The 23,838-nt window shown below is 37.7% G+C and overlaps 1 protein-coding gene and 1 pseudogene across 1 annotated transcript; both read right to left on the bottom strand.

The window, feature by feature from the left end:
- Positions 1-6,313: 6,313 nt before the first annotated feature.
- On the bottom strand, positions 6,314-7,216 carry LOC124967979 (putative gustatory receptor clone PTE01; annotated as a pseudogene).
- A 10,936-nt stretch (positions 7,217-18,152) lies between these two features.
- On the bottom strand, positions 18,153-19,082 carry LOC124967892 (olfactory receptor 7E24-like). Its single transcript, XM_047530340.1, has one exon. It carries the CDS (start codon positions 19,080-19,082, stop codon positions 18,153-18,155), a length of 930 nt encoding a protein of 309 aa, XP_047386296.1.
- Positions 19,083-23,838: the final 4,756 nt, after the last annotated feature.

Below are 23,838 nucleotides of genomic sequence, written 5' to 3'. Positions count from 1 at the left end.
ATGTGATGCAGCTGAACTAGATACATTTCAAGACTTGTTCAATAAAATAAGCAGACAATAGACAAGTGAGATCCACAGGTAGATAAGAATTTATTCATCTCACCTGATAGTGGGAGTCCCAGATAACTAGAATAACTCTATAGTAAGAGAAAAAAAATCCTTAGAAAAAAAAAAAAAGAAAACAAAAAACAAGACAACAACAAAATGAAAACACCCAACAACAATAAATATGGCACCACCAACAAAATACATGACTGTGTGCCTGGTGATGTTGACAGAATAGGGAAACTTAACTTGAGAAACAGAAGAATCTAGAAATTTCCACAGCCTGGAAGGAGGTAAGTTGTAAAGCCTGCCAATTGTGCAGCAAGAGACCCAAAAGAATAACTAAATTGTACATAAAAATTAAGAAACCATAGAGTGAGGCTTCCTGATGACTGGGTAATCGGGGCGTAACAGATGGCCACTTCTGGTCATAGTTCATCACAATCAGATTCAAATCTTCTCTAATTAAAAAAAAAAAGACAGAGTGAGAGAAAGAGAGAGAGAGAGAGAGAGAGAGAGAGAGAGAGAGAGAGAGAGAGACATCCTGCCTCATGTTTGCAGTCCAGTGACTCAGGAGTCTGAGGAAGGAGGATTGGGAGTTCAGAACCAGCCTGAGCAGCTTAGTGAGGTCCTGAGTAAGTCAGCAAGACCCTGTCTAAATAAATATAAAAGTGGGCTGGTTATGTAGCTCAATGGTTAAACATGCCTGTGTTTCAGTCCCTGGTACTGAAAGAGAGAGAGAGAGAGATCTGTGTCAGGTGGCCTGCCAAGGAGCTGGCAGTGATGTAATATTGGATGTCCACAATCATCCTGGACCATAGTGGAGATGACACTAACATCAGCCAAGGACAGGTTGGAGAAAAATAAGTACATGGGGGTTTGGAGGTGGGAGTCATAGTTGACAGCCAGGATGATGAGCTGATTCCCAAGAAGAATGACCAGGTACATGAACAGAAATACTCCAAAGGGGACAGACTGCCCCTCTATATCCTCTGAGAGTCCCAGGAGATGGAATTCTGAGTCACATGCTAGGTTTTGCAGTTATATATTGCTTGCACACCTTTTGCAAAGAAAAGAGAATTGCAAAAAATGAAACAATCAAGCATTCAATATTTTTTATATATTTTGAACTCAAGAATTCACAAGCATTCATACTTGAAGTCCATATACCTTTACTAATATCTCTCATTTTTGACCATCTAGATATTTCTGAAACTCTTTCATTATTGTCTTCTGTGTCATTCACTTGCAACTGAACATATCTAACTTATAGACACCCAACAAGTCCATATTTACAGTAAAATATAGCCTACTCATTTAAGATAAGTGGACAATTGAAGGTATGTTTCCTATTTTAAGAAAAAACGTTCTGAATAAAAGAAATTAAGTCAGTATATTTGGTTTCTTTTATTCCAAGGCAATGAAATATATTCTTTTGACATAAAATATTTATAATCACAGTGTACTGCTTGAACACTAGTTATGATGACTCATAAGCAGAAAGTATTGCTCCGTGCCCATTACATTCTATGATTTCCATCATTATTTTGTGTGAATCATTTCTCTCCTTCATGAATGTAATGCTTAGTCAAATATTGCTTTTCTTCAGAGTCACTGACTCCATAACTACTATCCTTGGCTTTGGTGGATTTTGATTTTTTTTTTTGGGGGGGGGTCAGTGCTGGGATTGAACCCAGGGACTTGGACTTGAAAGGCAAGCACTCTACCAAATGAACCACCTCCCCAGCCCTGGTGTATTTCAATTTTGACAAATATGGTTAGGTTAATGTGAGTGATGAAGCTGATGGTGGTACAAACCTGTAATTCCAGCATCTCAGGAAGCTGAGGCAGGAGGATCCTGAGTTGAAAGCCAGTCTCAGGAATGCTGAGGTGCTAAGCAACCTAGTGAGACCTGGTGTCTAGATGAAATAAAAGCAAGGCAGGGGATATGTATCAGTGGTTCAGTGCCCCTGAGTTCAATCCCCAGTACCAAAAATATACATATATATGTATGTATATATGCACTTGATGAATGACATCACTGACCACAAGCCTGACATTAGTGTGCACTGCACCTGCCAAAGTTTACAAAAGTGAAGACATGCTAGGAAACACTTCAGAAAATTTTATTTTATACAGATTAATTTGTCTCCACTCAATTAAACATCTGTTGTGAAGACACGATAATTAAGCATCTGTTGTGAAGGGAAGTCTTTGTTTTTGTTTTTTTTTTTGCTTCTTTATGCAGTATTCTATAACAGGCTGCTACTCATAGTGCTTCATTGTTTTTCTGTTATATTTCCTTTATTTACAGTTGAGAACTCTACCACCAGGGAAGGCTCCAAAGTCCAGGTTTGAGTATCGACATTTCATGCTCAATAGATTTTCTTGACCATCCTTCCTAAGACAAGATCCAGCAATGCCACTCCTGGGTGTATATTGAAAGGAAATGAAAACAGAATTGTAAAGAAACATCTTCACTCCCATGTGCATTGCAGCCAAAGAGGAGGAAACAAACAAACTTCCTGTCCACGTGAGAAGATTAAGGAAATGGGGCCCATGCTCGTCAGAGAACACTGTCCAGCTATAATCAAGGATGAAACCCTGTGGTGCATTAAATGAATTAAGCCAGCTCAGAATGACAAGTATCACATGGTCTTACCCATAGGTGGGATCTAAAAACGGTGATCCCATAGACACTGGGAGTTGAATGGGGGTGAACAGAGACTGGGCAAGGTAGGCAGGAGGCAGGAATGGGAAAGAGATGATCAATGGATATTAGGTAACTGCTGAGTAGTGTTATGGGCTGACAGATCTACCTCCATGAGAATGTTATAGGCCAGACTCTAAGGGAAATGACTAAACGGACTCCATTTTGCTCTAAGACTCCATGTTATGTAAGAAATAAGTTTCTCCCATGGGAACACCCCACCTCTGTGCCCATCATCAGTTACTTAGCATGACATGTTTAATAATATACAATGGCAAGTCCTATGTAGTAAAAATTGCTCTCCTTTGACCTCTATTGCTCTTAATCAATGTACCATGTAAATGGTAATTGTGTGGATGTTAGCAACCATTCTTTAGTTTGTACCTAGGTAAGGGTCAGTTTGACCCACTTTCCCCTCTGTTGATGATCTCATGATGTTAGTTTGTAGCAACCATTCTTTAGTTTGTACCTAGGTAAGGGTCAATTTGACCCACTTCCCCTCTGTGGATGATCTCATGATGTTAGTTTGTAATTTTGAATCATAGCAACAGACACTTATGATTGACTGATTTTTGGTATAAGAACCCCTACAACCCTATGTTCGGGGCTGTTCTCCCAATAGCCATTTTTTGGGGCATTGTGTGAGATAGTCATCCGGCCAGCTTAATAAAGACTCTCAAATTTGAACTTCTCAGTGGTGATCAGTCTGTTCTTAAGTTGTGCCCCATAACAGGTAAGCTCCAGAATTCTGGGGTGCTCTTGCAAAGGAGAATGCCTGTAGATAACAAGAATCTAGTGTAAACTTCTAAGAGCCAGAAGGAAGGATTGTGAAAGCCTTCAGTATAAAGAAATGACAAACCCTTAAACAGACAGATGTGCTTAAACTGACTTAAAAGTTATTATTCATTTTTTCTCTCTAGCATCAAAATAGAAGGGATACCATTAGGGTCCAGGATATGTATCTGAAGGATGGAGGAAGGAAGGGTGAAGGGAGGTACTGAGGAATTAACTCAATCATATTATATTATGTGCAAATATGAACATGTCACAATGATGTGTAATGTATATTGATGGATAATAATGTATATTTATGTTGATGTATGCTGAATTATGTAACAATATGAATTTTAAAAGTTACTCTTCACCTAAAATATATGTAATTATATATATTGAAATACAACATTACACTATTAATATGTACTATCTTTATGTTTTCATACGTCACTAAAATAAATTTAATTTAAGGAAAAAGTACATAGAATCTGAATTGACATTTTTCAAACACTACATACAAATGAACATGAAGAATGTGAAAAAATTAATTTTCAGCATCACTATCCATCAGGGGAATGCAACAATAAATCACAATATCACTTCACACCCATTGAAATGACAGTTATCAAAGAAGTAAATGATGTATAATCAGAAACATGACAAATTATACTCCATTTATATATAATCTATCAAAAGGTAAATGCATTCTACAGTCATATATGACAAATTAGAACAAATAAAATTATTAAAAAAACAAATGACAAGTGTAGGTGATGATTTGGAGAAGGCATTATTAAATGCTCTTAGTAGGAATGTAAATTAGTATAGCCATTATGGAAAATGCTATGGAGTTTCTTCAGAAATTCAAAATAAAACAACCCTATGCTACAGCAATTCCAAAGTGGGTATAGATCCAAAAGCTCTTTAATGAATATTCAAGAGATACCTGGACTCCCATTTAGTCACAATAGCCAAGATACAGAATCAACCTAAGTGTCCATAGTGAGAATTATAGGTACAGATGTGGCTCACATACACAAAAGAACACTACTGAAGCATGAAAAGAAGGACCTTCCTTCATTTTCTACCACATGGATGAACCTGTATGAAATGCTATAGGACAAATGAGCCAGGAATGGAAAGACAAACACCACTTGACCTTACTTACATGTGGAATCTAAAAAGTGAAACTCACTGGCATTTCATGAAAATCATAGGGAGATCAGAAGAGGAAAGGGAACAGAGGGGAGGAGGTGGGAAGGGAGGGGAAAAGGGCTGGGGAGTGTTACTGACCAAACTATATTTTTGTGTGCACATTTGCAACAATGAATCTCCTCATTATGTACAACTATAATGCACCAGTAAATACGTGGAAAGAGAAAAATAGAGCTCTGAAATAGGGAGAAAGTCAAACTCATGGAAACAGCAAAATGCTGACTGGCCCAGTCTCTGGAGTGGGGGAGGGGGAGAGATGTTTGTCCAAGGACACAAAATTTCAGTTAAGATGAACAACTTCATGGAGATGATTGTACTGAATACAGGTAATAAATTGTACAAACAAAACCCATACAAACATCCTAAAGAATTGAGGAAATATTTGGAAAATGCACATCTGATAAGGCCCTTTATCCAGAATATATAAGGGATTTTGTAGATCTGAAATAAAAGTACAGGGGCTGGTTTGTGGCTTAGTGGTAGAGGGCTCACCTGGCATACCTGAGGCACTGGGTTCAATCCTCATACCACATAAAAAATAAATAAAATAAAGGCATTGTCTCCACCTACAACTAAAACAAAATGAAATTTAAAAAAAAGAAGAAAGAAAAGTTCAATCAATCCAGTTGCCAAATATGTGTCAATTTAGAAGACATTCCTTCACAGATTTATACACTGCCTACAGCACATGAAAAGATGCTCCATAAGTCATAGGGAAATGCAAATCAAAAGCATCTCAGCCAACTTATACCCCATGGGAGGCTATAACTTTCATGAAATTGAAGAGACAAACTATTGTCAAGGCGGTGAGGCTATCAGGACCCGCATAGGTAAGACATGCTAGGTGTTATGAAGTGAATTGGTGGAGCTTTGTAGTGCACTCTTGTATGGTCATGGATTCTCCATCTGAGGGTGCAGGATCCATGCTCTGTCCTCAGAACTGATGAGAATAGTGTCAGATAGAAGCTTCCCAACATAGAAAAATGTGGAAGAAGAAACCAGGTATGGAGCTGATAGACTGCAGCCGCCAATTAAGGCCTGAGGCACAAGATGAATATTGACTATTTTATGACTTTGGAAGCTCACTGCACACAAGTCATGATTAATCAAATTTGACTCATGTTATCACAAACTCTGACTGCCTAATATTATGGAGGAAGAAGAGAAAATGAAGGTTCACAAAGGTTTTCATACTTCCTTCAATTCAGGAAGAAACTCCTGTGTACTATTCACATCATTCATGTCAATTTCTTCCTTTATTATTTTTTTTTAATAAAGATCCATCAGCTTTTTTTCACATTGTTTGTTCTGGTCAAATAAACATAGCAAAAAGTTCCCATCTTGACACCTCTTAGGTGTAAAACTCAGTGGCATCAATTAAATTCATGTTATTTTACTACCATCATTATCATTCATCTTTAGAAACTTCATCTTCTTGAATGGAAACATTGTACCCAGTTTAAAATTTCCTATTTCTTCTGCAACATGGCAATAATCATTCTACTACAAATTCTGATGAGATATTAAATCCATTACCCTATGCAAGAAGTGTGACCAAGAAGGCAGGGTTTACCAACCTTGATGATTAGTTTTGCTGCATTTTCCAGCCTCCATTCCAAATGCAGGCAACAAATTTTGAGACTAGATTGTCCTGCTGTGGAGCCTAAGCAGAGTGCTTTTAATGTCTCAGTTCCTCAGGCTGTAGATGAAGGGGTTCAACATAGGGGCAACCACCATGTACACCACCGAGGCCACTGCACTCTTACTGGGAGAAGATGACACTGATGTACCCAGATATGCTCCACTACCTGTTCCAAAATATAAGCAAACAACTGCCAGGTGAGACCCACAGGTGGAGAAGGCTTTGTACTTCCCACCTGGTGACGGGATCCTCAGAATGGAGGAAACAATCTTATAATAAGAGAAAAGAATTCCTGAGATTGGAAAAAATCCAAACACAGCAGCACCCAAATACATGACTATGTTGCTGGCAAAGGTGTCATACGAAGAAAGGTTGAGAAGCTGAGAAGGGTCACAGAAGAAGTTAAAAATATCTACATCCTTGAAGCAGGTAATTTGTAACACAATCACAATGTGCAGGAGGGCTTCCAAAAGGCTAGCTAAAATAGACAGCAATACTAAGGAGCTACAGAAGCGAGGTTTCATGATGACTAAGTAGTGCAGGGGGTGACAGATGGCCACATACCGGTCATAGGCCATCACACCAAGAAGCAGATCATCCATGCATCCAAAAGTAAAATAAGCAGACATCTGTGCCAGGCAGCCTCCATAGGAGATGACTCTGCTATGAGTTAGAACGTCCACAATCATCTTTGGTACTGTGGTGGAGATAAAACCAATGTCAGACAGAGAAAGAATAGAGAGGAAGAAGTACATGGGGGTGTGGAGATGGGAATCAGAGCTGACAGCCAGGATGATGAGCAGGTTCCCAAGCACTGTGACCAGGTACATGGACAGGAACAGTCCAAAGAGGATGGGCTGCAGTTCTGGATCCTCAGAGAGTCCCAGGAGATGGAATTCTGAGACTTCTGTTAAATTTTGTAGGTCCTTGTTCCTTGGACAACTTTTGCCAAAGAAAAGAACGTTGGTAAAATGAAAAAAAAAAAAAAAAAAAAAAAGAAAGGCAATCATCACTCTGCATATTTTTGAATTAAAATATTCACAAGTAAATTATTCACATTTCAGTATCATAAATATTCAGCTGTATTGCTCACTTTTAGCAAACCCAAATGTCTTTGAATTTGTATTTTTATTTGCTATTCACCTCTTTATATACATACCTACATCAGAGGCCCTCAACTGAACAATGTTATAAGACAAAGAATATGGAGGAATCAAATCCATGATCACAGTGAATTACAGTCCATCCTTTTTTACATAAACCTTTATTTTATTTATTTATCTTTATGTGGTGCTAAGGATCCAACACAGTGCCTCACACAGGCTAGGCAAGCTCTCTCCCACTGAGCTACACCCCCAGCCTAACAACCCATTCGCTTAAGAAAAACAAAATAGAGGCTAAAAAATATCTCTTCCCCTTTAAGAGAAAAATAAGTCATTCTAATTAAAGGAAATGGAGAAGCAGTCTAGTGCACATTATGCTAGGAGCATAGTACAATTTTCATTGACATTGTGTGTTTGTCATGCAGTCCTAGCATTATCTAAATACTAAGTTAAAAGTTTAGAGTTCAGAAAATAAATGTGCTCCAATTAGTTCCCAGGAGTTTTTCATCATTTTTGGGGTTTTTTGAATTCTCTCTTTTGAATGTTAGTACTCAGGGAAATCTTCTTTGTCTTTCAAAAGAATTTTAATATATACCTTCTAACCTTGACTTTGGTGCTCTTCAAATATGGAAATATATGACTTATTGAAAAGCTAAGGCTATGTAACATCAATGACCACAAATGTGACATTAGTGTACACCTCACCTGTTAATAATTAAAAACAATGGAACCTTGAGAGACAGTTTTGAATATCCTAAATTTTAGCCAGGATTACTTCTATCAAATCCATTTAACCTCAGTAAACTATCTGGTATGGAAGACAGTTCTTTGCTTTTTAATTTTTTTTCCTTTTTATAATATCTAGTAATATTGTTTCATTGTTTTTCTGAATATAAAGGCTCTTATTTATAGCTGAGGAATTTTGAACCAGGAAAAGTCCCAATTTGAGTCCCAGGCTTCTTAGGTACAGTTCAGATTTTTTTGTAGATATGTTTTTGATTTTGTTCCCAGGTATTGAAACAAGGGGAACTTTGACACGGAGCCATATCCCCAGCCCCTTTTTTTATTTTTTATTTTTTCACAGAGTCGCATTCATTTGCTCAGGGACTCACTGAATTCCTGAGGCTGCTTCAAATTTGCCATCCTCCTGCTTCAACCTACCAAGTCACTAAGATTAGAGGCATGCTCCACAGCATCCAGATAGTTAATAGATTTTAAATCAATCTTTCCTGATACATGGGTCGCATTTTCTTACATCAGTTCCCTGAAGGAAACTTGGGCTCATTATTTTGTCAGCTCTCGCTGACTAATGATTTAATCAGGAAACAATGCAAAGGAGAAATTTCAGGGAACAATGTGAAAAAGCACCTGAGTTTTGTCATCTATAATCTGGGGACAATAATGGCCTACTTTACGTGATTTTTTAATATTAAAAATCCCTTAAATTGTGCATCACATATATTGAAATACTTAACAATATGTTGACCTGTGGATATTTCAAACCACCCAGATACTCTGTCCTCAAAGCAAACCCAGATTGTTTACAACCTGCAAGTGAAGTTCTGGTGGATTTCTTTTGTTATACCAAGGTTGAGAACCAGTGGCATAGAATATTTCCTGGCATTTAGAAATGATGCACTGATGTTACTAGTTATTACTGTCAATAAATCTGAAAACTAATTTGAAAATGAAATCAGTTAGTAATATTTGCTTCATAATCAGTATTTTATTAAGTTAGGAATTACTACCCAATACCTTTGTGTTTTTACTCTCACTGCATGACTCCACTCTCCTGCACACCTGATCTGCCTAGGCAAATATTGACATGAATGTGGTGGCTGTAACTTCCTTTCAGAATTCCCGTGTCAGTATGGAATTATGTATCCATAAAAAGTATCTTAAAACATTTACCTAAAAAGTCATTGAAGCTCATATAAATATCCTATAGTACAAACACTGATTGGCCCTGTAATGTACTGGTTTATATTGACATGTGATTTCCAGTCTAAGTATGCATATTTAATCAAATTGCTTTAGCTGTGCACAGCATTACCTGAGGGTAATTTATGCTTAATTTTAATTTATTATTACAACAATTCTTTATAAATTTTTGTGCCTCTCTCCATAGCACAGAGGTAAGAATTTCCACATAATATGTGGATGGAGGATTGAGGTTCAATTTCCAAAACATGATCCATCATGAATTTACTATTAAGTACCTCTATTTGTTGTCCCAATTAAAAAAATCATCATTATTGTCTGCCTCCTCTTTTTAAATTTTTTTATTCTGACACCAGGGATTGTACCAGTGAGCCACGTCCTCAGTGCTTTTTGGTTTTTTATTTAGAGATGCTAAGTTGCTTAGGGCCTGCTGAGACTGACTATGAATTTCCGCTCTTCCTGCCCCAGCATCCTGAGTGCTGGGATTACAGGTGTGCACCACCAACCTCACCCCTGGCTGCATCCTCTTCTTATCTTCTTATTCTTACTACCAAAAACATCCCTGGAGTCTTTTCTGGGAATAATTCTTCCATGAGAAGTCATAAACCAATTTCATCTTGCATAGGGAATAATATTTCCATTGATATAGTAGAGGAGGCAGCACCTTGAGACAGGAAGAGGTTGAAGAACATTTTATTCCCATGAATTTAACCTACTTCTCTGAGTGGAATGTGTATAAATCTGTGCACCTCTGTGTGCTTATTCTACAACAGGCACAGAGAGAATAAAATCCCACTCAATAGCACATGTGGCACCTAAGGGAAGACTAGAAATTAATACAAATGTATTGTTTATGGTGTCTTAATTAAATAATTCAATTATTGTGCAAATAGTAGGTTTACTGATTAATGCAAATGTAAAAGGGCACTAAGAGCCTGGAATCATGTGAAACTTTCAAAAATATTTCAGCACAAACATGTTTTCCTGTCTCTTCTCTGTCTGCCTCATTTTCTCCTTTAAACCCATGAAAATCTCTGCCATTCTCTTTGATTTATCAAAGATGTTGTAGAAGCTGCTGATTTGAATTGCAGGGGTTATGTGTCCATAAAATAGACATGAGCATGAGCTATTTGCCTCTGGTTTATGGGACATTCCTGAAAGGGACAAAAGTGCAGACAGGGAATTGCCAAGCATGCTGAAGCCACAGTGATTATGGCCAGTTTTGTGAACCATGGCTGGTCTACTCAATATTTAACAGAGTTTTTTGGAATGGCTCCTATGTCCCAAGAAAGGCATAGTCTCTGCACTACTTCAAATGAGAGAGTTAGTCATTAGTCATTCCTCTCCCAAAGTATATGATATACTTCCATAAAGAAACATAAAACTCCCCTTATAGAAATAGGAAATCTATAAACCATAACTCCATGTCATAGGATATATTAGCTGAAAACTTTGAAGTTAAACTTATTTTTAATGATAAATATAAAATTTGCTTTGATTTTACTTAATGCTTTTGTCATGTGTTGATCACATAGGTAAAATACCTTTCCTTATACAAAGCAGTTTTACCACCAAGGGATCCATGTGATGACAATGCTGAATCTCAGAGATACTAACAACATGCCCTAAGTTGCAGAAGGAATAAGTGGACCTGGGAGCATTCACAATTAAATTGTAAGTACCTGCATCCAATGCAGTGATTTTTTTTTTTCGACCATCAGAAAGTTTTGGAGAGATACAGATTTATAACACATCAAAGGTATATTTTAACACTCCCTCCTATTTTCCAAGTAGGAACAAAATAAAGACCTGAATTTGTGCCTGCTTTTGAGAATGAGTGAGCTAATTAAAAGGGCAGAGGAGAATGGGCACAGCCACAGGGGTATCCAGTACGTGGGGAAGACTGAGAACTGCTGTGACTCTATGCCTGCTTTCTCTCTCCTTTGCATGCAATCTTAGCCACTCTTTCTATCATTGATGTGGGAGGTGAAAACTATTGCTCTGCCCTGGGGTCTACCTGAAGCCCCAAAGAGAAGAACACAGTGAGCAACAAGTATTCCCAGAGAGACTGTAGAGCAAACTGTTTAGATGTGTGGCCAAGGGGACAACCTTTCAGGATTCTCCTACCAAAATTCCCTGTGTCCATACTTAGCCAGCCCAGTTCAACCAGGCTTCACTCTTTGCTTCCTAACAAGTTGGCACAAGGTAAACAAAATGCTGTGCTCTTTCCCTTTCCTGGGCTATAATAACCTATACATTGAGGAAGATCATGCAGATGAAATAATATAAGACAAATAGAACACAAAGCTTCAAGCTGCACATTAAGAAAACCCTCATAATGGTTCAAGATGTGGGGATTGCTGTCACTTCCTTCTCAATATCATCATGTTCACATGCATTTTGGAGTTTAGAGAGACTCATTTCTGCTCTCAATGGTGAGATGTCTCTTGGAAGTAGGACCAGTGTGGAAGGAAAACACAATGTAGAATGAGATTCTTGGGAAACACCCCACTAAAACCAAGAACACAAATTCCATCGATCTTACAGTTGAATATTTGAACATTGGTATCCCACCATCTGGCTGCACAAACCATCGTGCTTATTCCCTTGATGAGTGCACAATGCTTCCCATTGTCCTTCTACCACCCATCCCCTCCCTCAGCACTTACAGGATCATGCTGCTTCTCTGCTCTGTTATGATGAAAACTGCAAATCCAATACCCCTGTTCTGCTGGTGCCTAGGGATACCTCAGCCTTTCCTCAGGATTGGGATAAATACAGTATAAGATAGGAGCTTCCAAATGCAGACAGCAATTGAGAGGACACACAGTCATGGAACCCACTGGACTTGGCACACCCTGAATGGCTGGAGGCACTGGCTCATTATTTACTATCAAATGACCTTGGAGGCTCTGTGCATAGACCTAGCAATTAGTCAAATTGGTCCATGCTTTCATAATCTCTAGGGACTTCCTAATCTTAGTAGAGAGAGAAGAAGAGAATATTAATGTCTACCAAAAGTTCCTGGGCTCTTCCTATACTCAGGAGAGAGATCCTGTGCACTCTCCACATAGTTTATTTTCTTTTTTCATTTTCTCTTACTTCCACTTTCTTTTGGTAAAATATAAAAGCAAAACAATGGTTACCTTTTTAACCATTGTTAAGTTCATAGTTGATGGCATTAATTACATTTACATAATTGTACAACCATCACCAAGAACCACGTTCATAAATATTTCATCTGCTCAATCCAAATGTTGGTATGCATTTCAAAAACTTTCTATTTCTCCCAGCCCAACCCTGGATATCCCCCTTAGGAGAAATTAAAGTCTTTATACTAAAAAAGCTTTGTGACCAAGGAAGCAGGATTTATAGTTCTAGATTTTCAGTTTCTACCTTTATTGTCCTACGTTACATTACAAATGGAAGTCACACATCCTGAGATTGAACTGTCCTGCTGTGATGCCTCCTCTGGCATGTTTTATATCCCAGTTCCTTGGAATTTAGGTGAAGGGATTCATCACTGAAGCCCCCACATTTTTTCTGGGAGAATGTGATGCAGCTAAACTAGATACATTTCAAGAACTGTTGAATAAAATAAGTATAAAATAGACAAGTGAGATCCACAGGTAGTTATGATTTTATTCATCTCACCTGATAGTGGGAGTCGCAGATTACTAGAATAACTCTATAATAAGAGAAAAGAAATACTTAAGAAAAAAAATAACAACAACAAAATAAAAACACCCAACAACAAAAACTATTGCACCACCAACAAAATACATGACTGTGTGCATGGTGATGTTGACAGAACAGGAAAACTTAACTTGAGAAACAGAAGACTCTAGAAACTTCCACTTTCTGGAAGGAGGTAAGTTGTAAAGTCTGCCAGTTGTGCAGCAAGAGACCCAAGAGGCTACCTAAATTGTACATAAAAATTAGGAAACCATAGAGTGAGGGTTTCTGATGACTGGGTAATTGGGGGGATAACAGATGGCCGCATCTTGTCATAGTTCATCATGATCACATGCTAATCCTCTCTAATTAAAAAAAAAAAAAAAGACAGAGGGAGAGAGAGAGAGAGAGACAGAGAGAGAGAGAGAGAGAAACACCCTGCCTCACACGTGCAGTCCAATGACTCAGGAGTCTGAGGAAGGAGGATTGGGAGTTCAGAACCAGCCTGAGCAGCTTAGTGAGGCCCTGAGTAACTCAGCAAGACCCTGTGTCTAATAAATGTAAATGTGGCCTGGGTATGTAGCTTGATGGTTTAACACGCCTGGGTTTCAATCCCTGGTACTGAAAGAGAGAGAGAGATCTGTGTCAGGTGGCCTGCAAAGGAGATGTCTGTAATGTAATATTGGATGCCCACAATCATCCTGGACCATAGTGGAGATGACACTAACATCAGCCAAGGACAGGCTGGAGAGAAATAAGTACATGGGGGTTTGGAGGTGGGAGTCATAGTTGACCACCAGGATGACGAGCTGGTTCCCAAGAAGAATGACCAGGTACATGAACAGAAATACTCCAAAGGGGACAGACTACACCCTACATCTTCTGAGAGTCCCAGGAGATGGGATTCTGAGACACGTGGTAGGTTTTGTAGTTATATATTGCTTGCACAACTTTTGCAAAGAAAAGAGAATTGCAAAAATGAAACAATCAAGCATTCAACAATCTTTATATATTTTGAACTCAAGAATTCACAAGAATTCGTACTTGAAATCCATTTACTGTTAGTATATATTTCTCATTTTTTACCATCTAGATATTTCTGAAACTCTTTCATTATTGGCTTCTGTGTCATTCACTTGCTACTGTACATATCTAACTTATAGACACTCAACAAGTCCATATTCACAGTAAAATATAGCCTAGTCATTTAAGAAAAGTGGAAAATTGAAAGTATGTTTCCCACTTTAAGAAAAAAATGATCTGATTAAAAGAAATTACATCAGTTATATTTAGTTACTTTTATACCAAGATAATGAACTATATTCTATTGACATAAAGTATTTATAATCACACTGTATTATTTGAACACTAGTTATGATGACTCACAAGGAGAAAGTATTGCTATATAGCCATTACATTCTATGATATCCATCATTATTTGGTGTGACTCATTTCTCTCCTTTGTGAATGTAATGCTTACTCAAATACTGCTTTTCTTCAGAGTCATTCACTCCATTACTACCAGCCTTGACTTTGGTGGATATCGTTTTGTTTTTTTTTTTAATGTGGTGGGATTGAAACCAAGGTCTAGTGCTTGACAGGCAAGCACTCTACCAACTGAGCTAGCTCCCCAGTCCGGTGGATTTCAATTTTGACAAATATGGTTAGGTTAATGTGCATGATGAAGCTGAGCATGGTGGTGCATACCTGTAATCCCAGCATCTCAGGAAGCTGAGGCAGGAGGATCCTGAGTTGAAAGCCAGCCTCAGGAATGGGGAGGTGCTAAGCAACCTAGTGAGACCTGATGTCTAGATGAAATACAAAGCAAGGCAGGGAATGTGTATCAGTGGTTCAGTGCCCCTGAGTTCAATCCCCAGTGCCAAAAATATACATATACATGTATATATATATCTACATGATGAATGACATCACCCACCACAAGGCTGACATTAGTGTGCACTGCACATGCCAAAGTTTAAAAATATGAAGACGTGCTAGGAAACACTTTAGAAAATTTTATTTTATACAGATTAATTTGTCTCCACCCAATACAACTCAATTAAACATCTTTGTTTTTTGCTTCTTTATGCAGTGTTCTGTAACAGGCTGCTGCTCATACTGCTTCATTGTTTTTCTGTTATAATTCCTTTATTTACAGGTGAGAATTCTAGCACCAGGGAAGGCTCCAAAGTCCAGGTTTGAGTATCCACATTTCATGTTCAATAGATTTTCATGACCATCCTTCCTGAGAAAATGTCAAGCAATGCCACTCCTGGGTGTATATTGAAAGGAAAAGAAAACAGAACTTAGAAGTTATTAATCATTTTTCTCTCTAGCATGAAAATAAAAGGGAGACCATTAGAGTCCAAGAAATTCATCTGCATGATGGAGGAAGGAAGGGTGAAGGAAGGTACAGAAGAATTAACTCAATCACATTATATTATGTGCAAGTATGAACATGTCACAATGATGTGTAATGTATATTGATGGATTATAATGCATAATTACATGTCACTATATGCATAATTATAATGTAACAATATGAATTTTAAAAGTTACTCTTTACCTACAGTATATGTAATTAGATATTGAAATACAATATTACACTATTAAAATGTATTATCTTTATGTTTTCATAAGTCACTAAATAAATTTAATTTAAGGAAAAAGTACATAGAATCTGAATTGACATTTTTCAAACACAACATACAAATGAACATGAAGAATGTGAAAAAAATTAATTTTCAGCATCACTATCCATCAGGGGAATGCAACAATAAATCACAATATCACTTCATACCCATTGAAATGACTGTCATCGTAAAAGCAAATGAAGTATAATCAGAAACATGAAAAATTACACTCCATTTATATATGATTTATCAAAAGGTAAATGCATTCTATGGTCATATATGAAAAATCAGAACGAATAAATATATTTAAAAAACAAATGACAAGTGTAGGTGATCATATGGAAAAGGCATTATTAAGTGCTCTTAGTAGGAATGTAAATTAGTGTAACCATTATGGAAAATGCTATGAGGTTTCTTCAGAAATTCAAAATAGAACAACCCTATGCTACAGCAATTCCAGGAGTGGGTATAGATTCAAAAGCTCTTTAATGAATATTCAAGAGATACCTGAATTCCCATTTTTAGGAGGCATTAGTCACAATAGCCAAGATACAGAATCAACCTAAGTGTCCATAGTGAGAATTATAGGTACAGATGTGGCTCACATACACAAAAGAACACTACTGAAGCATGAAAAGAAGGACCTTCCTTCATTTTCTACCACATGGATGAACCTGTATGAAATGCTATAGGACAAATGAGCCAGGAATGGAAAGACAAACACCACTTGACCTCACTTACATGTGGAATCTAAAAAGTGAAACTCACTGGCATTTCATGAAAATCATAGGGAGATCAGAAGAGGAAAGGGAACAGAGGGCAGGAGGTGGGAAGGGAGGGGAAAAGGGCTGGGGAGTGTTACTGACCAAACTATATTTTTGTGTGCACATTTGCAACAATGAATCTCCTCATTATGTACAACTATAATGCACCTTAAATATGTGCAAAGAGAAAAATAGAGCTCTGAAATAGGGAGAAAGTCAAACTCATGGAAACAGCAAAATGCTGACTGGCCCAGTCTCTGGAGTGGGAGAGGAGAGACATGTTTTTCCAAGGACAGAAAATTTCAGTTAGGATGAACAACTTCATGGAGAGGATTGTACTGAATACAGATAATAAATTGTACAAACAAAACCCAGACAAACATCCTAAAGAATGGAGGAAATGTTTGGGAAATGCACATCTGATTAGGCCCTTTATCCAGAATATATAAGGGATTTTGCAGATCTGAAATAAAAGTACAGGGACTGGTTTGTGGCTCAGTGGTAGAGTGATTGCCTGGCATAAATGAGGCACTGGGTTCAATCCTCAACACCAAATAAAAAAATAAAATAAAATAAAGGTATTGTGTCCTCAACTAAAACAAAATAATATTTAAAAAAAAGGAAAGTACAATCAATCCAGATTGCCAAACATGTGTCAATTTAGAAGACATTCCTTCACAGATTCATACACTGTCAACAGCACATGAAAAGAAGCTCCATAAGTCATAGGGAAATGCAAATCAAAACACCCCAGCCAACTCACAACCCATGGGAGGCTATAATATTCATGAAATTGAAGAGACAAACTAGTTGCAAAGTGGTGAGGCTATCAAGAACCTCATGGGTAAGATGTGCCAGCTATTATGAAGTATATCAGTCTAACTTTGCGCTCTGGTATGGTCATGGATTCTCCATCTGAGGGTGCAGGATCCATGCTCTGTCCTCAGAATTGATGGGAATAGTGTCAGATAGTAGCTTCCCAGCGTAGAAAACTGTGGAAGAAGAAACCAGGTATGGAGCTGATGGATTTCAGCCTCCAATTGAGGCTGGAGGCACAAGATAAATATTGACTATTTTATGACTTTGGAGGCTCACTGCACAGAGAGCATAATTAGTCAATTTGGTCCTTGTTATCACAAACTCTAAGGACTGCCTAATATTATGAAGGAAGAAGAGAAAATGAAGGTTCACAAAGGTTTTCATACTTTCATCGATTCAGGAAGCTCCTGTGAACTATACACATCATTCATGTCAATTTCTTCCTTGATTTCATTTTTTAATAAATATTCATCAGCTTTTTTTCCCCATTGTTTGTTCTGGTCAAATAAACATAGCACAAAGTTCCCATCTTGACACCTCTTGGGTGTAAAACTCAGTGGCATCAATTGAATTCATGTTATTTTACTACCATCATTATCATTCATCTTTAGAAACTTCATCTTCTTCGATGGAAACATTGTACCCAGTTTAAAATTTCCCATTTTTCCCTGCAACCTGGCAATAATTATTCTAATATAAAATCTGCTGAGAAATATAATCCATTACCCTATACAAGAAGTTTGCCCAAGGAGGCAGGGTTTACCAACCTTGATGATTAGTTTTGCTGCATTTTCCAGCCTCCATTCCAAATGCAGGCAACAAATTTTGAGACTAGATTGTCCTGCTGTGGAGCCTAAGCAGAGTGCTTTTAATGTCTTGGTTCCTCAGGCTGTAGATGAAGGGGTTCAACATAGGGGCAACCACCATGTACACCACCGAGGCCACTGCACTCTTACTGGGAGAAGATGACACTGATGTACCCAGATATGCTCCACTACCTGTTCCAAAATATAAGCAAACAACTGCCAGGTGAGACCCACAGGTGGAGAAGGCTTTGTACTTCCCACCTGGTGACGGGATCCTCAGAATGGAGGAAACAATCTTATAATAAGAGAAAAGAATTCCTGAGATTGGAAAAAATCCAAACACAGCAGCACCCAAATACATGACTATGTTGCTGGCAAAGGTGTCATACGAAGAAAGGTTGAGAAGCTGAGAAGGGTCACAGAAGAAGTTAAAAATGTCTACATCCTTGAAGCAGGTAATTTGTAACACAATCACAATGTGCAGGAGGGCTTCCAAAAGGCTAGCTAAAATAGACAGCAATACTAAGGAGCTACAGAAGCTAGGTTTCATGATGACTAAGTAATGTAGGGGGTGACAGATGGCCACATACCGGTCATAGGCCATAATGCTAAGAAGCAGATCATCCATGCATCCAAAAAAAGTGAAAATAGACATCTGTGTCAGGCATCCCCTGTAGGAGATGACTCTGCTATGAGTTAGGATGTCCACAATCATCTTTGGGACTGTGGTAGAGATAAAACCAATGTCAGATAAAGAAAGAATAGAGAGAAAGAAGTACATGGGGGTGTGGAGGTGGGAGTCAGAGCTGACAGCCAGGATGATGAGCAGGTTCCCAAGTACTGTGATCAGGTACATGCACAGGAACAGTCCAAAGATGATGGGCTGCAGTTCTGGATCCTCAGATAGTCCCAGGAGATGGAATTCTGAGACTTCTGTTAAATTTTGTAGGTACATGTTGCTTGGACAACTTTTGCTAAAGAAAAGAACGTTGGTAAAATGAAAAAAAAATGAAAGGCAGTCATCACTGTATATTTTTGAATTAAAATATTCACAAGTAAATTATTCACATTTCATAAATATTCAGCTGTATTTCCTCACTTTTAGCAAACCCAAGTGTCTTTGAATTTTTAATTTTATGTGCTGTTCACCTCTATATATACACACCAACTTCAGAGGCCCTCAACTGAACAATGTTATAAAGACAAAGAATATGGAGGAATCAAATCCATGATCACAGTGGAATTACAGTCCATCCTTTTTTACATAAACCTTTATTTTATTTATTTATCTTTATGTGGTGCTAAGGATCCAACACAGTGCCTCACACAGGCTAGGCAAGCTCTCTGCCACTGAGCTACACCCCCAGCCCAACAACCCTTTCGCTTAAGAAAAACAAAATAGAGGCTAAGAAATATCTCTTCCTCTTTAAGAAAAAAAATAAGTCATTCTAATTAAAGGAAATGGAGAAGCAGTCTAGTGCACATTATGCTAGGAGCATAGTACAATTTTCATTGACTTTGTTTGTTTGTCATGCAGTCCTAGCATTATCTAAATACTAAGTTAAATGTTTACAGTTCAGAAAACAAATGTGCTCCAATTAGTTCCCAGAAGTTTTTCATCATTCGTGGGGTTTTTTGAATTCTCTCTTTTGAATGTTAGTACTCAGGGAAATCTTGTTTGTCTTTCAAAAGTATTTTAACATACACCTTCTAACCTTGACTTTGGAACTCTTCAAATATGGAAATATATGATTTATTGAAATGCTAGAGCTATGTACTCCAATGACCACAAATGTGACATTAGTGCACACTTCACCATTTAATAATTAAAGACAATTGAACCTTGAGAAACACTGTTGAATATCCTAAATTTTAGCCAGGATTACTTCTACCAAATCCATTCAACCTCAGTAAACAATCTGGTATGGAAGACAGTTCTTTGCTTTTATTTTTTTTCCTTTTTATAATATCTAGTAATATTGTTTCCTTGTTTTTCTGAATATAAAGGCTCTTATTTATAGCTGAGGAATTTTGAACCAGGGAAAGTTCCAAATTGAGTCCCAGCCTTCTTAGGTACAGTTTAGTTTTTTTTGTTGTTTTGTTTTTGATTTTGTTCCCCGGTATTGAAACAAGGGGCACTTTGACAGGGAGCCATATACCCAGCCCCTTTTTTTATTTTATTTTTTTTCACAGAGTCACATTCAGTTGCTCAGGGACTCACTAAATTGCTGAGGCTGCTTCAAATTTGCCATCCTCCTGCCTCAACATTCCAAGTCACTAGGATCAGAGGCATGCTCCACAGCATCCAGATAGTTAATAGATTTTAAATCAATCTTTCCTGATACAAGGGTTGCATTTTCTTACATTAGCTCTCTGAAGGTAATTAGAGCTCATTATTTTGTCAGCTCTCACTGACTAATGATTTAATCAGGAAACAATGCAAAGGAGAAATTTCAGGGAACAATGTGAAAAAGCACCTGAGTTTTGTCATCTATAATCTGGGGACAATAATGGCCTTTTTTACATGATTTTGTAAATATCATAAATCTCTTATATCGTGCATCAAATATATTGAAATACTTACCAATATGTTGACCTGTGGATATTTCAAACTCCCCAGATACTGTGGCTTCAAGCAAACCCAGATTGTTTGCCACCTGCAAGTGAAGTTCTGCGGGATTTTTTTTTTTTATACCAAGGTTGAGAAACAGTGGAATACAATATTTCTTGGCACTTAGAAATCATGCACTGATGTTACTTGTTATTACTATCAATAAATCTGGAATCTAATTTGAAAATGCAAACACTTAATAATATTTGCTGCATAATCAATATTTTATTGAGATTGGAATTATTACCGAATACCTTTGAGTCTTTACTCTCACTGCATGACTCCATTCTCCTGCACACCTGTCCCCCCTAGGCAATTACTGACATGAATTAAGTGGCTATAACTTCATTACAGAAATCTTGTGTCAGTATGGACTTATGTATCCATAAACAGTATCTTAAAACATTCACCTAAAAAGTCCTTGAAGCTCATCTAAATATCGCACAGTACAAACACTGATTGACCCTGTAATGCACTGGTTTACATTGACATGTGATTTCCAGTCTATGTATGCACATTTAATCAAATTGCTTTAGCTGTGCACAGCATTACCTGAGGGTAATTTATGCTTAATTTTCATTTATTATTACAACAATCCTTTCTAAATTTTTGTGTCTCTCTCCATAGCACAGAGGTAAGAATTTCCACATAATATGTGGATGGAGGATTGAGGTTCAATTTCCAACAAATGATCCATCATCAGCTTACTATTAAGTACCTATATTTGATGTCCTGATTTAAAAAATTCATCATTATCGTCTGTCTCTTCTTATTTTTTATTTATTTATTTTGGTACCAGGGATTGTACCAGTGAGCCACGTCCTCAGTGCTTTTTGGTTTTTTATTTAGAGATGAGGGTCTCACTAAGTTGCTTAGGGCCTGCTGAGACTGACCATGAATTTGCTGTCTTCCTGCCCCAGCATCCTAAGTGCTGGGATTACAGGTGTGCACTACCACCCTCACCCCTGGATGCATCCTCTTCTTATCTTCTTATTCTTACTATCCAAAACATCCCTGGAGTCTATCTGGTAATAACTTTTCCATGAGAAGTTATAAACCAATTTCATCTTGCATAGGGAATAATATTTCCATTGATATAGAAGAGGAGGCAGCACCTTGAGACAGGAGGAGGTTAAGGAACATTTTATTCCCATGAATTTAACCTGCTTCTCTGAGTGAACTGTGTATAAATCTGTGCACCTCTGTGCTTATTCTACATCAGGTATAGAGAGAATAAAATCCAGCTCAACAGCACATGTGGCACCTATGGAAAAAACTAGATATTAATACAAATGTATTGTTTATGGTGTCTTAATTAAATAATTCAATCATTGTGAAAATAGTAATTTTATTGATTAATGCAAATGTAAACTGGTGCTAAGAGCCTGGAATCATGTGAAACTTTCAAAATATTTCAGAACAAACACAACATTTGCCTGTCCCTTCTCTGTCTCATTTCCTTTTCTGAACCCATGAAAATCTCTGCCATTGTCTTTGAATCTTTAAAGATGTTGTAGAAGCCATTGATTGGAATTGCAGGTGTTATATGTCCATAACATAGACATGAACATGAGCTATTTGCCTCTGGTTTATGGGACATTCCTGAAAGGGACAAAAGTGCAGATAGGGAATCTTCAAGTACACTGAAGTCACACTGATTATGGCCAGTTTTTGTGAACCATGTCTGGTCTACTCAAGATTTAACAGAACTTTTTGGAATGCCTCTTCTGTCCCAAGAAAGGCATAGTCTCTGCACAACTGGAAATGAGAGAGTTAGTCATTAGTCATTCCTCTCCCAAGGTATATGATATTCTTCCATAAAGAAACATAAATCTCCCCTTATAGAAATAGGAAATCTATAAACCATAACTCTATGTCATGGGATATATTAGCTGAATGGTATGAAGTTAACCATATTATTAATGATAAATATAAAATTTATTTTGATCATACTTTATGCATTCATTATGTATTAATCACATAGGTACATGCCTTTCCTGTGTAATACTTATACAAAGCTATTGCACCACCAAGGGATCCATGTGATGATGATGCTGAATCTCAGAGTTCCTAACAACCTGCCCTAAGTTGCAGAGGACTAAGTGGACCTGAGAGCATTCACAATTAAATTGTACATCCCTGCATTGGATGATTTTCCAACAATCAGAAAGTTTTGGAGAGATCCAAGACTTTTAATGCATCCAAGGTATATTTTAAAACTCTAATTTTCCGAGTAGGAACAAAATAAATACCTGAATTTGTGCCTGCTTTTGAGAATGAGTGAGCAAATTAAAAAAACAGAGGAAAATGGGCACAGCCACAGGGATATCCAGTATGTGGGGAAGACTGAGAACTGCTGTGACTCTTTGCTTGCTTTCTCTCTCCTTTGCATGCAATCTTAGCCACTCCTTCTATCATTGATGTGGGAGGTGAAAACCACTGCTGTGCCCTGGGGTCTACCTGAAGCCCGCATAGAGAAGAACACAGTGAGCAACAAGTATTCCCAGAGAGACTGTAGAGCAAACTGTTTAGATGTGTGGCCAAGGGGACAACCTTTCAGGATTCTCCTACCAAAATTCCCTGTGTCCATACTTAGCCAGCCCAGTTCAACCAGGCTTCACTCTTTGCTTCCTAACAAGTTGGCACAAGGTAAACAAAATGCTGTGCTCTTTCCCTTTCCTGGGCTATAATAACCTATACATTGAGGAAGATCATGCAGATGAAATGATAGAAGATATATAGAACACAAAGCTCCAAGCTGCACATTAAGGAAGCCCTCATAATGGTTCAAGATGTGGGGATTGCTATCACTTCCTTCTCATTATCATCACGTTCACATGCATTTTGGAGTTTAGAGAGACTCTTTGCTGCTCTCATGGGTGAGATGTCTCTGGGAAGTAGGACCAGTGTGGATGGAAAGCACAGTGTTGAATGAGATTCATGGGAAACACCCCACTAAAACCAAGAACACAAATTCCATAGATCTTACAGTTGAAAATTTGAACATTGGTATCCTACCATCTTGCTGCACAAACCATTGTGCTTGTCCACTTGATGAGGGCACAATGCTTCCCATTGTCCTTCTTACCACCCATCCCCT

This window comes from Sciurus carolinensis, chromosome 17 (assembly GCF_902686445.1).
Source record: "Sciurus carolinensis chromosome 17, mSciCar1.2, whole genome shotgun sequence".
Classification (NCBI taxonomy): Eukaryota; Metazoa; Chordata; class Mammalia; order Rodentia; family Sciuridae; genus Sciurus; species Sciurus carolinensis.
Note: the sequence above shows the minus strand (reverse complement) of the source record. Positions and strands in the feature narration are given on the sequence as shown.

Bases quoted from the DNA above. Each gene is read 5' to 3' on its own strand.
- LOC124967892 (XM_047530340.1), bottom strand. From the start codon at position 19,082: ATGTACCTACAAAATTTAACAGAAGTCTCAGAATTCCATCTCCTGGGA.